The 13276-nt window shown below is 42.9% G+C and overlaps 1 protein-coding gene across 1 annotated transcript in view; it reads right to left on the reverse strand.

Annotated features, from left to right (window-relative positions):
• Nucleotides 1-530: 530 nt before the first annotated feature.
• The window catches only part of Obi1 (ORC ubiquitin ligase 1), a 45488-nt gene continuing 32742 nt past the window's right edge, over nt 531-13276 (reverse strand). The window contains exon 6 of the mRNA XM_051160937.1: nt 531-2155. Coding sequence (XP_051016894.1) covers nt 610-2155 — 1546 coding nt within the window. The 3' untranslated portion in view covers nt 531-609. The remainder of the gene's footprint in view (nt 2156-13276) is intronic.

Below are 13276 nucleotides of genomic sequence, written 5' to 3' on the forward strand. Positions count from 1 at the left end.
TTTCACACACACGAACATGCACAGAATGAACAGAACACAACATAACAGACTGTGAACATCTATATAAAACTAGGAACAAGCCAGCGAGTACCTAAGGTCAGCGTGCCGCCATTTCTCCAGCATGGCCTAAGTTAAATAAGAAGGGACATACGAAATCACTTCCACTCTGAGAACAGCCTTAGACAACTGGACAGACTCCACCAAAAGTTCTAAGATACTCAAGTTCTAAACACAGTTGAGTCTTAACTGGCCACCATCTCTAACAGTTTAATAATGGGAAAAAAGATGTCTAATCCAGATATATGTAAAATTCATTAAAAGCAAAACAACAAACAACACAGAGACAGAATCACATCCTTCTTCGAACCTCTCTGGCCAAAAAAAAAAAAACAAAAAACAAAAAAATCACCACATGAAAATAAAATGCCAAAGTCTCTTCAAAATGAAGTGCCATGGCCATGGAGTGAGGTAAACCCACTATGTTGACTTGACACTTAAGCGAAGATTATAAGTCCAGGATCATGTAGAATCTTCATGAAGTGACTACAGTAACATTAAAACGCTCACACCCCTTTCGGGACAAAGCCACAAGTGACATCTCTTGATGAGTCAGCTTTTGGTTGCTTTGGATGGGCTGGCATTGGACAGACTGCTCTGTATCTTCCTTTTTGTTGACTGATTCACACCCTTGTTCCTCTTTTCAGGCGTAAAGGCAGTAGACCATGGAGACTGCAGGGGGCTGTGGAGGCTCTGCATCTCTGAAGACATCTTAAATAAAGACGAGCCAAACCTCTGATCCTCAAATAGTCCCTGGGCACCGCTTAAGAGAACACCCCGGGAAAACTCTGTCTGAAACAAGCAGCTCTGGGCTTTGACTTCACTAGTTCCTGAGTGAGAAGTGGGGTGGAGAGAAAAACCTTCACTCATCTCTTGATCGGATGGAGAGAGGAGAAAAAAGGAAGTGGGTTTCCACTCATTCGCATTTTCTAACCCATCAGTAGTGAGGGCATTTTTGGAAAGATTTAGTTTAGCTCCTTCTTCCAACTTGTCAGGTTCCTCAAGAAACTCCCTGCCTTGGGGGGATTTGGAGGGCCCCTCCAGCTCCACTGACTTAAAGCCATTGCTACAAGGGCTCTTGCTATTGTCAGACTCTGACATCATCGAGTCCAGCTCAGAGATTTTGTCAAGATAAGCAGCATCCATGGACGCCTCACTGGATGTTCTTGTCCGGTTCATTTCAAGAGAGCGAATACAGTTCAGTCTCTTGGACAAGCCTGATGCTGACTTCTCACTCAATTTTGAAGGTATTTCCCCAACAGAGCTGGCTATTGTGCTCCCCTCTGGACTGTCACACTGCAAGCTTTGCGAATAGCTTGTGGGGCAACAATCCCAAAATCCTGTCTTTGGGGAAGCAAAACAGTCTGCTTTCTTTTCATTTTCACTTCTACTTATATCATCCTCTGAAGAATTGTTACCACAGCCATTTGGAGAGTCACAAAAATCATCAAAGACCAGTTTTCTGAGATGGTTTGCATGCTTTTTGGAACTCCCTGCTTTGATTACAGGGTTCTCTCTGTTTTCTGGAGTGTTTAGCTGAAGGCAGCTAAGTGACAAAGGAGTGCAAGGAGCTGGGAGATCATAGAGCTCTTCCCCTTTGTAAGGTGCACAGTCACTTGGCTTGCTGCCCCATTCTCTCTCCAAGTAAGCATCCATCGGTGCCTCTCTCACAGCCAGCAGCATTTCCGTGGGCTTGGGGTATCTGTCATTGTTTTTGGAACAGTTTGATTCAGTGCTGCTGGTGCTTTCCTGTCTGACAGAATTGGTGTCTGAGAGTCTGCTGCTAGAAGGTGCTGCCAGGCGAGAAGCCGAAGTGGAGGTGGCCGAGCCAGCCTGTTTCCTGGCACTGTCACCCTGATTCTTTGAGGCCACCACGTCGTCGCTGCTTTGGGGCCCGCTGGCATCTGCAGAAGGTGCCCTCTGGCAAAGGGCATCCATAGCTCCCTTTGCTTCTTCTAAATGTTCCAATTGTGCTACTTGAGACTCTAGTTCCTCTATGTATTTATCACTCCGCTCTAGAGCTTTCTTGAGGCGACTGGTCTCACGCTCATACTGTTCTACTTTGGACTGAAGAGCAGCAACTGTAAACCTTCCAAACCTGAAGAGAATGAAAGGACGTTAATGCTATAGCTCAGACTGTTCCCTTCGCAAAACCCAAGTATCAACTGCCCCAACCCGCATAACAGCAACAGTGACATTTCAGAAGACTTACTCAATAGGACAAAAGCAATGCTAGTATAGTTCCTTCAGAGAAAGTAATTACACTTTTTAGATAACGTGTAATAACACAGAAGAAAATCTAGTCAGACATTTGAGTAGTCAGACTAAAGCTTGAGACAAAGGCAGAAGCCCGCTGATGATTTCCTCTCCACAAGCTAGCTATCAATCCGGCTCACGTATGCATGAAGAGTTATCCCCTAAAACAATGGCGAAGATTTATGATAACATTTGAACAGTGGTCCACATCGTGAAATATTTACATTCAATCATTTTCCTATCGTACAGCAGTGTTTTACAATACATTTCTTATACAATGTCACCTTGTCAAACATAAAATGTCAATTTGAAATTCAGAAATCCTAGATGTCTCAGGAGGGGAGGTTTTAAATACTTATTTGGACCCTTTCAATTACAGTCACTGTTGATATGAAGCTTTTCCTTGGCCTTTCTCAGCACTGGGCTTTAATTCATTTCAGTTCCCCTTATTTTCGGCATTTTACAACTGTGTAGGGCATCAATCTCATTCCTTCCTACTTTGAAATACGAAGCTAGTGCTTGGCTTCCCACATACTACGCATAAAAACATTTTTATATTTTCTGAAAGGGAATATTTGAGAGTAACTAGAAAGAACATCAAAAGCTCACTCTTTACCTGGTACTATCTATTTTCCATTACTCCGTCAAGAACGGGCACTGAGTGCAGCTGAGGAAAGCTTTTTGAGCAGCTAGGACAGGCTGGGCGTGCACCTATCCAGGTCTGGAGCAAGGCAAACAAAGACTGTTCTGGGTCTAAATTCACCGTAAAGAGTGGCTGCACTTCCTTACACTTCCTCAGAGCGCATCATCTTCTTGGTAACTTCCAGGTTAACTGAGCTTTAAGACTCTGGGAGCTGTCTCTTTGCAGGTAGGTATCTGAAAGCGTATCTTCTAAAAATTGTTCTTTTTTCCCCCTTTCTTCCTAATTACAAAAAAACCTAAAACTACGAAAACGTATCAGCACTAAAGCATATATGAAGGAGCATAAGAAGCCATCGGTGATGGTGGCTTCTACAGTGAACTCTGTGTCCTGGACAGCCACTCAACGCCCATCACTTCCTAGGCCCTGGCCCAGTTTCTCTCCAGCATAGCACTGACATGATCTCTGCTCTCTTGCTACTGACAGAAAAACGTAAGAGCAAAGGTAAATATAGAATCATCACATCTCAGGATAGAAAAGGCTTTAAAAGATATGACTGTGGAATATTGATCTGTTCCCTGCAATTAACTCAACTCCCAAAGCACATTGCCTTCAACTTCTAAAATGCAGGACAAAAGCAAGAGACATAACAGAAACAGAAACTACAGAAACAAGCCTCTTCACCTTAAGACAAAGTTTGCTACTGTGAGCATTTGGTTAAGCAAAGACAGAGTTTGAAAAGGATTCGGCTTCTAAATACAGTTGACGGCGGCAGAGCTGGTGTTCTGGAGGAGAACGTTAGCGAAGTGGGCGAAGACCAGAGTGCATTCTCCAAACCTGTTTGTGAGTTCCTGCTCAGAACTACTCTGGCATAACCAAACACTTGCATGCTTTTAAATGGAAGAACTATGTAGCATGTTTATTTAATGCAAAGAGCAAAACTAACAGCCTTACATTTATTCACAGACTCATTTTTTAAGTGTAGACTTTATAAACAAAGATATCTTCCCACAAAAAAAGACCAAAGGATTTAAAATCAAATTATGCCACCAGACAGCACATCAGATGCTACCAAAGGATGTCACTGGGAACTAATAACGAATAAGGAATGCTTTCAAGTTTTTTTGTGTGTGAGTGTGTGTGTGATAGATAATGTACATGTGCTGTGCAGGTGTGCTCTTTCTCACTCTCTGCCTTATTGTTGAGGTGCTGAGGTAAGGTCTCTCAACCAAACCTATTCTGCTCAGTCTCATCAACAAGCTCCAATGGTCTTCCTGTCCTCCTTCCAACAGCAATGTGTGTTGGTTGAAACCAGGCATGGTTTCTTATGTGTGCCAGGAATCCATCCGCAGATCCTCATCCGTGTGGTGTAAGAGCTCTTTCTCACTGAGCCATCTCCGCAGCCACAGCTTAATTATATATTTTTAAAGAAGTAGCAAAGGTTCTGAGTTGAAGTCAGTGATATCCCTAGTCATATTTTTTGAATCATTTTGGAGTGAAAGCTAAAGTGCCATGGAAACTAACAGGTGTCAACATCAGAACGTATATTAAGAAGGACAAGCAGATCACAAATGCTTTTAAAAATTAGGCTGTCTTCTCAATGATTCAGAACCCCAAAGTTCCACTTTAAGACCCACACAAATTAATAATACTAAGTGATGGGGATTTTTTAAACATGCCAATGGGCACACTGACAGAAACATATAGTCAAAAGCATAGGAACTGATTTGACTTCTGAATCCTCTATTACAGTCGATGTGCCAAGAGGGTAGGGGGCCTTGAGGTCTACATTTACTGCTAGACTGTTAGACCCATTCCTGATACACAGCAGTCCCTTGTAAAATATCTTCTATAAATATCAGCCACCTACTTTAAGCTACATTAGTTCATTCAGGACTGCAGAGCCAACTCTATGGGATACACAAGCTAAATCCTCTGTCCTTTTATATATGTAAGTAGCACGACAATCATTACATTATTAAACCAAATACATTCCATACGTGCGCCTTCCCTTTTGGTTAACAGCAAGAAAAGCGATGGAGTGGCATGTGGTTTTTTGCTGCAGCCATTATACAGCACAGCCTTTCATTTGCAGGATGAATATTCTTACAGCTTCATCCAACAGGCTTTCCTTTTCACCTGCGTAAAAGACTCCGAAGAGATGAGTTTTCTGATACAGGGGTTGGGGAAGTTTTAATGATTCCAAGACACTTTTATTAAATTTGGCAAAGGTAAGCTATCACACAGAAATAACTAAGCACACACATCTAACGGCATAGACAATGAGCATAGGAGCTTATTTATCTTTGGGTTTTAATACTCTCTTACCCCTCCTAACTCCAGATATTTCCAAAGTACAGAACATTAAATGAAGCAATGCCAAGGCAAGCCAGAGGGATTTCTAAGTATCATTTAACATTACTTCCTTTTCCTGAGCAAATTCCAAAATGGTGCATTTTTATAAACATTCCATTAGAGACCAAAAAGCTTTGATTTTCAAAGTAGCAGTGATGGCCAAAGGCTTCATTATGGCAGAGAAGCACTGAACAGTTTGTGAGCTGATACTGGAAATACATTTGCCAGAATCTAGAGATGCACACAGGAGTTGTGTGCCTGCCAATGTGAACTGAAATGTGCATTCTGGATGAGAGAAAAGGATACAGAGGTAAGCCCCTGTCTCGTCCCTGGAGACTACAAAGAAATAAAAGCCTTATTAATTTGACCCTTTTTGAACAGTTATTTTTTCCTTTTAAAATTATTTGTTGAGAATATCATATTTGAGTATTTACATCACTCTTCCCCTCCTTCTCTTCCCTCTAATTCCTCCCAACTCCTCAAATCCATGGCCTCTTATCCTTTAGTTATTATTTATATGTGTGCGCAAATTTATAAACACAATCTTCTGACGTCATTCAGCATTCTCATGTATTTGAGGCTGACCTCTTGAGTTTACCTAATCTACCAAGGGCTTGTCCCCAGAGTGGACCGATTCTCCCTCTCCTAGTAGCTTTCAATTGGCTGTAGTTCTTATTCTTCTAGAGGTCAAGTCCTATGAGAATTCTTCCTTCCATGCTGGCATTTCAATCAGTAGTGTCCATCTTTCAAGTCTTGTTTAGGAACCATACTGTGGAGATTCTGGGGTGTATCTTTCCTGTTACATAGAGAAGACACTACCTCCCAGCAGACATGAGAACTCTATTAAGAACATGTCTAACAGCACACGGTTCATAAGACCATTTCTCTGCATAGCTTTTCATAACAACCAACCAGCCAAACAAACAAACAAAATGTGTTTCAAAGTGGCCAGAAGAATACAAAGGAGGCAAGAATTGTCATTAGAACCTAGTATGTGAAGGAATAAGTTTCAGTATCTAGCTAATTAGCAAGCTGGGAAACTTTTGTGTTTTCCATTCTCAACCCCAATTAAAGGACTAAATACATCAAGCACAGGGGATTGGCAAGACAATCAAAAATTTCAGAAAGGCCTTCTTCCTACAGAATTTTCTTATTATATTCTTACTTATCTTGTGTACGTGTATACATATGCGTTCCCACCACAGCATGAATGCGGAAATCAGAGGACAAACTTCGGAGTCAGTTCTCTCCTTAGGTCATGAGGCTTGGCAGCAGACGCCTTTACCTGCTGATCCATCTGAGCATGGCATTCAGAGAAACAAGGCTTCTCATGTGCCTCCTCCATATGTACAGTCAGTCCTCAGGCTCGGGTCAGACCCCAGGCATCATCATGCCTGCAGAGCAGTCTCTGACTTCCTAGTTTTTCCTTACCTACTGACTGAGCTAACCAAAACAGTGAAAGCACTGAGTGGCCTGGGTTTTGTGGTCTGGCTTACCTGACAAATCTCAGTGGTATTAAGCATTAAGATGGGCATGTTGAAGTCTATTTCAGGACGCTTCTTTTAAAATCTACATGACTCTAGAAATAGGTAGACTGCAGGACCTGATGGTACCCCACAGAAGTTCCTAACAACTGATAACAAAATGCCTGGTCTTCTGCAGATAGCTCTAATGCGTTGCTAAATGTCTTTGTAGAGCTCTGAGAAGTCCTTTGACTCCTGGTAAGCTCACTGTCCTGCCTCTAGTTAGTAACAAGCATAAGAGGAAGTTTCTGTGACCTGGAATCTTGGCCTAACAATGACCACGTGCCTTTGGAGTTGGGCCATCCATCAATCTGATGCTGAGCACTAAGGTCAAACCATAAAGGCAAAGCAGAAGGGATGACCTGAGAATGCTTGGAGAACGGTGTACTCAGATAAGGACGTTATAGACTTGGTGTGTTAAGGACTTTTCCTTAATCTGATTAGAGATGAGTATTTCCTGGGCTGGCAGGAGAGTTCCGCAGGTAAAGGAGTTTGCTGCTAGACCCGATGGTGACCTGAGTTCAATCTTAAGAAACTCACACGGTGAAGAGAGACAACTGATTCTAGCAAATTGTTCTCTGACTGCCAAACATGTAGCACATGGTATGCAAGCACCACACCCTTACACCATACATACATGTTCACACAAAATAATAAGTCAAACTACCCTGGGATAGGAGGGAAGCTATGAAGCACTGGACATGTCTCTATAACCAGTTAGTTCTAGCTGGTGTGATGACCATGTGCCTATTGTAATCTTTCATCTTTCTTTTCTGTGCTATTGTTTTTCTAAATTCACTATTTCCTTTACGGTTCCTGTATGTACTGAACTGCTGGCAGTATATCATGGCTGTTCATCACTAGAGATCATAATGCTAAGATTGAGCCCTGTTTTTAAGTAGCATGCAGACCATTGATAGATTTTCCCATTAAGATTTCTGTATTGCTGGGTACTATCTTACTCCATAGAAACAGGTCACATATGTAATTTTTTTTACTTTCAGCACTTTAAAATCCATGAGCCATAACAAGATGATACACTAAGATACTACATAAATCATTGTTTTCTTATTGCTAGAAATATACACTAAGTAAAATCAATACTGATATCCTTGCTAACACGGTTCCAATATGGTTCCAATAAGCACACATTACCCTAGTTAAGTAAAATGAGTCTCCTAACAGCATGGCTCAAAGTTCAGTTATGACATCATAAACTCTGAGTAGCTTCGTAATATAAAGCCCCCTGCTTTTAGCTTTCCAGTTCACACACAGTCTATACAACCAATAGATGGGTATTACTAGCACCCAACCAGGCCAGCTCTTCCGAAGCCATCGTGACCAGGCCGTGTACGCAAGCGCACTGACAGCAAACTAGTTAGGCTGCTTCCCTGTAACTCAGCGAGATACCTCACATGACATTTCGGAGAAGCAGACTAAGAGAAGACAGAACCAGGAGACAAAACATGAAGGGGCAGCACAGCACTGAGCAGAGTTAGTGCTGGGAGTAAAACCAGAACTGGATGACAATGTATTTAGGGAGGAAATAGCTGTCACAGGGCTTGTCTACTCAGGAGACTCTAGATACGAGCGTAAAGGCAAAACGTATCACAGAGCTGAGGAGTTGCTGAGGTGAGGAGGATGAAGATATGGAGAAGAAATGACAAGTGGGGAAGAAAAACCCTCACACGAGAGCATGTGGCTGTCGTCACTGCACTAAGAGCAGAGAATAGTCTGGTGGAAGTTTATGCAGGCACAAGAGTATGGTAACTTTTCAAAGTATCAAAAAGAAGATAGCTCACTGGTCTATGTTTTCTTTTATTGCTGCAATCAACATGGCCAAAAGCAACATGGAAAGGATTTATTTGGCTTATCCTGCACAGGGGCTTATAAAATGAATGAGTGGGCAGGCTGTCTTAGTAGTCACTGGGGAAAGCCACAATTGTCCTATGGATTTTAATTCATCAAAACATTATATCTTATTATCACCATAAATGTATATGGACACAAAAAATGGTAAGGCTAATATTTAGTGCACCAATATTTATTTAGCACCATTTGAAACACATGATGTCACAGTACATCACTGAGGGAAGGCAGGGAAGGAACTGAAGCAGAGACCAAGGAAGAACACTCACTACTCATGGCATTTTCTACCATGGCTCCCTCAACCTGCTTTTTCATATAACCTAGAACCAACCACCGAGGGATAGCACTGCCAATAGTGGGCTGGGTCCTTTCCCACCAATCATTAACCAAGAAGATGACGCCCAGATTGCCAACAGGCAAATCTCATGAAGGCATTTTCTCAGTTGAGTTTTCCTCTTTCCAGATGACCCTTGTTCGTGTAAGTTAACAACAACAACAACAACAAACAGCACACTCATGTACAGGAAGAGAAGGCAAGCCTAGTTCTGTGTGATTAGTGTTTTTAACAAAGAAATCATACTTTTAATGTTTCAAAGTTTCAAGTGTCTCAAACTGCGCTATGTCAATGTTAGTGTAATACAATTACAACTTTCTTTCTTTCTTTGTTATTCATTTATTTTATGTATATGAGTGCTCTATCTGTATGTACACCTCCATGTCAGAAGAGGGCATCAGATTACATTATAAATGGTTGTGAACTACCATATGGTTGCTGGGAATTGAACTCAGGACCTCTGGAAGAGTAAGTAGCTAGTGCTCTTAACCTCTGAGCCATCTCTCCAGCCCTAGTTTTACCATTTTCATGTCCATCTACATTTTTTGACAAAATATTAATGTCCATAGGACAATTGTGAATTTCCCACAGTGATTATTAAGACACCTTACCTACTCATTTTATGAACCACTATGCAGAATAAAGCCTTCCTAAAATAATAGTTGACATATGTCTCAAAAATTTGTATGTAAGAACAACTACAATTACTCTAACAAAGACTGACCTAGACAATGAAGAGATGGCTGTGAGTATTTGATGCTCTTCCAGGGGACTAGAGTTTGGTTCCCAACACTCACATTGGCTGGCTCACAACTACCTTAACTCTAGTCCCAGAGGATCGTCCACCCTCTTCGGGAGTCTGAAGGCATCATGTGCATGTGGTGCACATACATACATGCAAACAAAACACCCATACACATAAAATAATAAAGTTATTTTAAAAGAAAAGAATAATCTATTCTCAGAGTGTATTTTATCACAGAGTTGTGTATGTATGTAGCAGCAAGTGCAGGGCTCATTTCTTTATTTTCTTTTGAGACAGGGGCTCCTTATATTGGTGAGGCTGTCCGAAACTGAAGAGCCTCTTCAGCCTGTCAAATGCTGAGGTGCTGGCGTAAGCACCTTCTTTGATATATTTTTCCTTCTGTTTGTATAGTATACTCAATATTTTAATACTCACAATCTACCAGTTAGGAATTTCCATGACTTTAAAATCTTTGGTTGAGCATAACATAAGTGAGTAGCCTGCAATACCCACCTGCCAGGAATCGGAGTCAGATGGGACTGGGAAGCACAGGAAAGATTAGCCTGGGGTGCTGCCTTGTACATATGCTCAGAGGGACCAAAACTGAGGGCATTTCAGGTAAAGAGGAAAGGGAAGAGCAGAGCTGAAGAAACTTAAAATTATATTTGGGGTGGGAAAGAAGACTCAAATGCCTTAGTACGATTCTTTTCTCACCTGTTTCCTATGGCTTGATTGCACATTTTCCATGTCTATTTCATCACTGTATATGTTTTGGCAGGATACAGTAGAAACAGTCTATCTAGACACTACAAAAACTCCAGTCATGGGCTTAGAAATGGAGTGTATGTACATGACAGGCAAACTCTATACCAGTGAGCCACGTTCCTCTTCCCAGCTGGCTACATGTTACTGAGAGATTGTCTTAAAAATGCTTCTTCAATTTTTTTTCTTTTTTAAAAAATTAAGCACTTAGAGCTGGGTATGGTGGCATATACCTGTAATCCCAGCATTCAGGAGGCAGAGGCAGGTGGATCTATGTGAGCTCAAGGCCAGCCTGGTCTACAATGCGAGTCCAGAACAGCCAAAGCTACACTGAGAAACCTTGTCTCAATAAGTAAGTAAGTGAGTAAAGCACTTAAGTAAACAGATTTGTAAAGAATTTCCAATAAAATAGTATTGTCTATGACAATCTTTGTCATATCTTATGTCTGTTAAAAATGTCCTATAGGGACATGTATTGAGAGGAACAGTAAGCACATCCTCTAAAAACCCAAAGCAAGCAACTTGTGTACCTCAGCACATAATTCAAAGAATAACACAAAAAGGAAAAAACACTTTTGTCTGTAACTTAGCAAGAGTAATCAGAACAATGTTCAGTCACTACAGTGAGTACTGTGACACAGAGCAGCAGCACCATGGCCTGGAGAGTTGTTGACCAGAGTGAGTACTGTGACACAGAGCAGCAGCACCATGGCCTGGAGAGTTGTTGACCAAAGTGAGTACTGTGACACAGAGCAGCAGCACCATTGCCTGGAGAGTTGTTGACTACAGTGAGTACTGTGACACAGAGCAGCAGCACCATGGCCTGGAGAGTTGTTGACTACAGTGAGTACTGTGACACAGAGCAGCAGCACCATGGCCTGGAGAGTTGTTGACTACAGTGAGTACTGTGACACAGAGCAGCAGCACCATTGCCTGGAGAGTTGTTGACTACAGTGAGTACTGTGACACAGAGCAGCAGCACCATTGCCTGGAGAGTTGTTGACTACAGTGAGTACTGTGACACAGAGCAGCAGCACCATTGCCTGGAGAGTTGTTGACCAGAGTGAGTACTGTGACACAGAGCAGCAGCACCATGGCCTGGAGAGTTGTTGACCAAAGTGAGTACTGTGACACAGAGCAGCAGCACCATTGCCTGGAGAGTTGTTGACTACAGTGAGTACTGTGACACAGAGCAGCAGCACCATGGCCTGGAGAGTTGTTGACTACAGTGAGTACTGTGACACAGAGCAGCAGCACCATGGCCTGGAGAGTTGTTGACTACAGTGAGTACTGTGACACAGAGCAGCAGCACCATTGCCTGGAGAGTTGTTGACTACAGTGAGTACTGTGACACAGAGCAGCAGCACCATGGCCTGGAGAGTTGTTGACTACAGTGAGTACTGTGACACAGAGCAGCAGCACCATGGCCTGGAGAGTTGTTGACCAGAGTGAGTACTGTGACACAGAGCAGCAGCACCATGGCCTGGAGAGTTGTTGACTACAGTGAGTACTGTGACACAGAGCAGCAGCACCATGGCCTGGAGAGTTGTTGACTACAGTGAGTACTGTGACACAGAGCAGCAGCACCATGGCCTGGAGAGTTGTTGACTACAGTGAGTACTGTGACACAGAGCAGCAGTACCATTGCCTGGAGAGTTGTTGACTACAGTGACTATTGTGACACAGAGCAGCAGCACCATGGCCTGGAGAGTTGTTGACTACAGTGACTATTGTGACACAGAGCAGCAGCACCATGGCCTGGAGAGTTGTTGACTACAGTGAGTACTGTGACACAGAGCAGCAGCACCATGGCCTGGAGAGTTGTTGACTACAGTGAGTACTGTGACACAGAGCAGCAGCACCATGGCCTGGAGAGTTGTTGACTACAGTGACTATTGTGACACAGAGCAGCAGCACCATGGCCTGGAGAGTTGTTGACTACAGTGACTATTGTGACACAGAGCAGCAGCACCATGGCCTGGAGAGTTGTTGACTACAGTGACTATTGTGACACAGAGCAGCAGCACCATGGCCTGGAGAGTTGTTGACCAAAGTGAGTACTGTGACACAGAGCAGCAGCACCATTGCCTGGAGAGTTGTTGACTACAGTGACTACTGTGACACAGAGCAGCAGCACCATTGCCTGGAGAGTTGTTGACTACAGTGAGTACTGTGACACAGAGCAGCAGCACCATGGCCTGGAGAGTTGTTGACTACAGTGACTACTGTGACACAGAGCAGCAGCACCATTGCCTGGAGAGTTGTTGACTACAGTGAGTACTGTGACACAGAGCAGCAGCACCATGGCCTGGAGAGTTGTTGACTACAGTGACTACTGTGACAAAGAGCAGCAGTACCATTGTTTGGGGAGTTGTTGACTATAGAGACTGACTGTGACACAAGAGCAGTAGCACCATTGCCTGGAGAATTGTTGACAGGGGCATTAGAATGGGGACAGTGGAATAACTGCTTTTCCTTCCACTTTGCCAAAGTCATGTTTCAAGAGCAAGGTAGAAGCTAGGCATGGTGGCACTGCCTGTAACACTAACTACAGGGAGCTAGCCTAGGAGGACTCCAGCTTTGAAGCCATCATGGAGACACACAGGGAGACTGTCTCAAAACAATAGCAAGGTAGAATCTACTGGGCAAGCTCTCTGGTTGAGAAGAGGGCTTAACAGCAACAGTGGTAATGTAATGTTAAAGAAGGTCATTACTGTTTCTTAAGCTAACCGTGC

The sequence above is a fragment of the Acomys russatus genome, chromosome 18, assembly GCF_903995435.1.
Source record: "Acomys russatus chromosome 18, mAcoRus1.1, whole genome shotgun sequence".
NCBI lineage: Eukaryota > Metazoa > Chordata > Mammalia > Rodentia > Muridae > Acomys > Acomys russatus.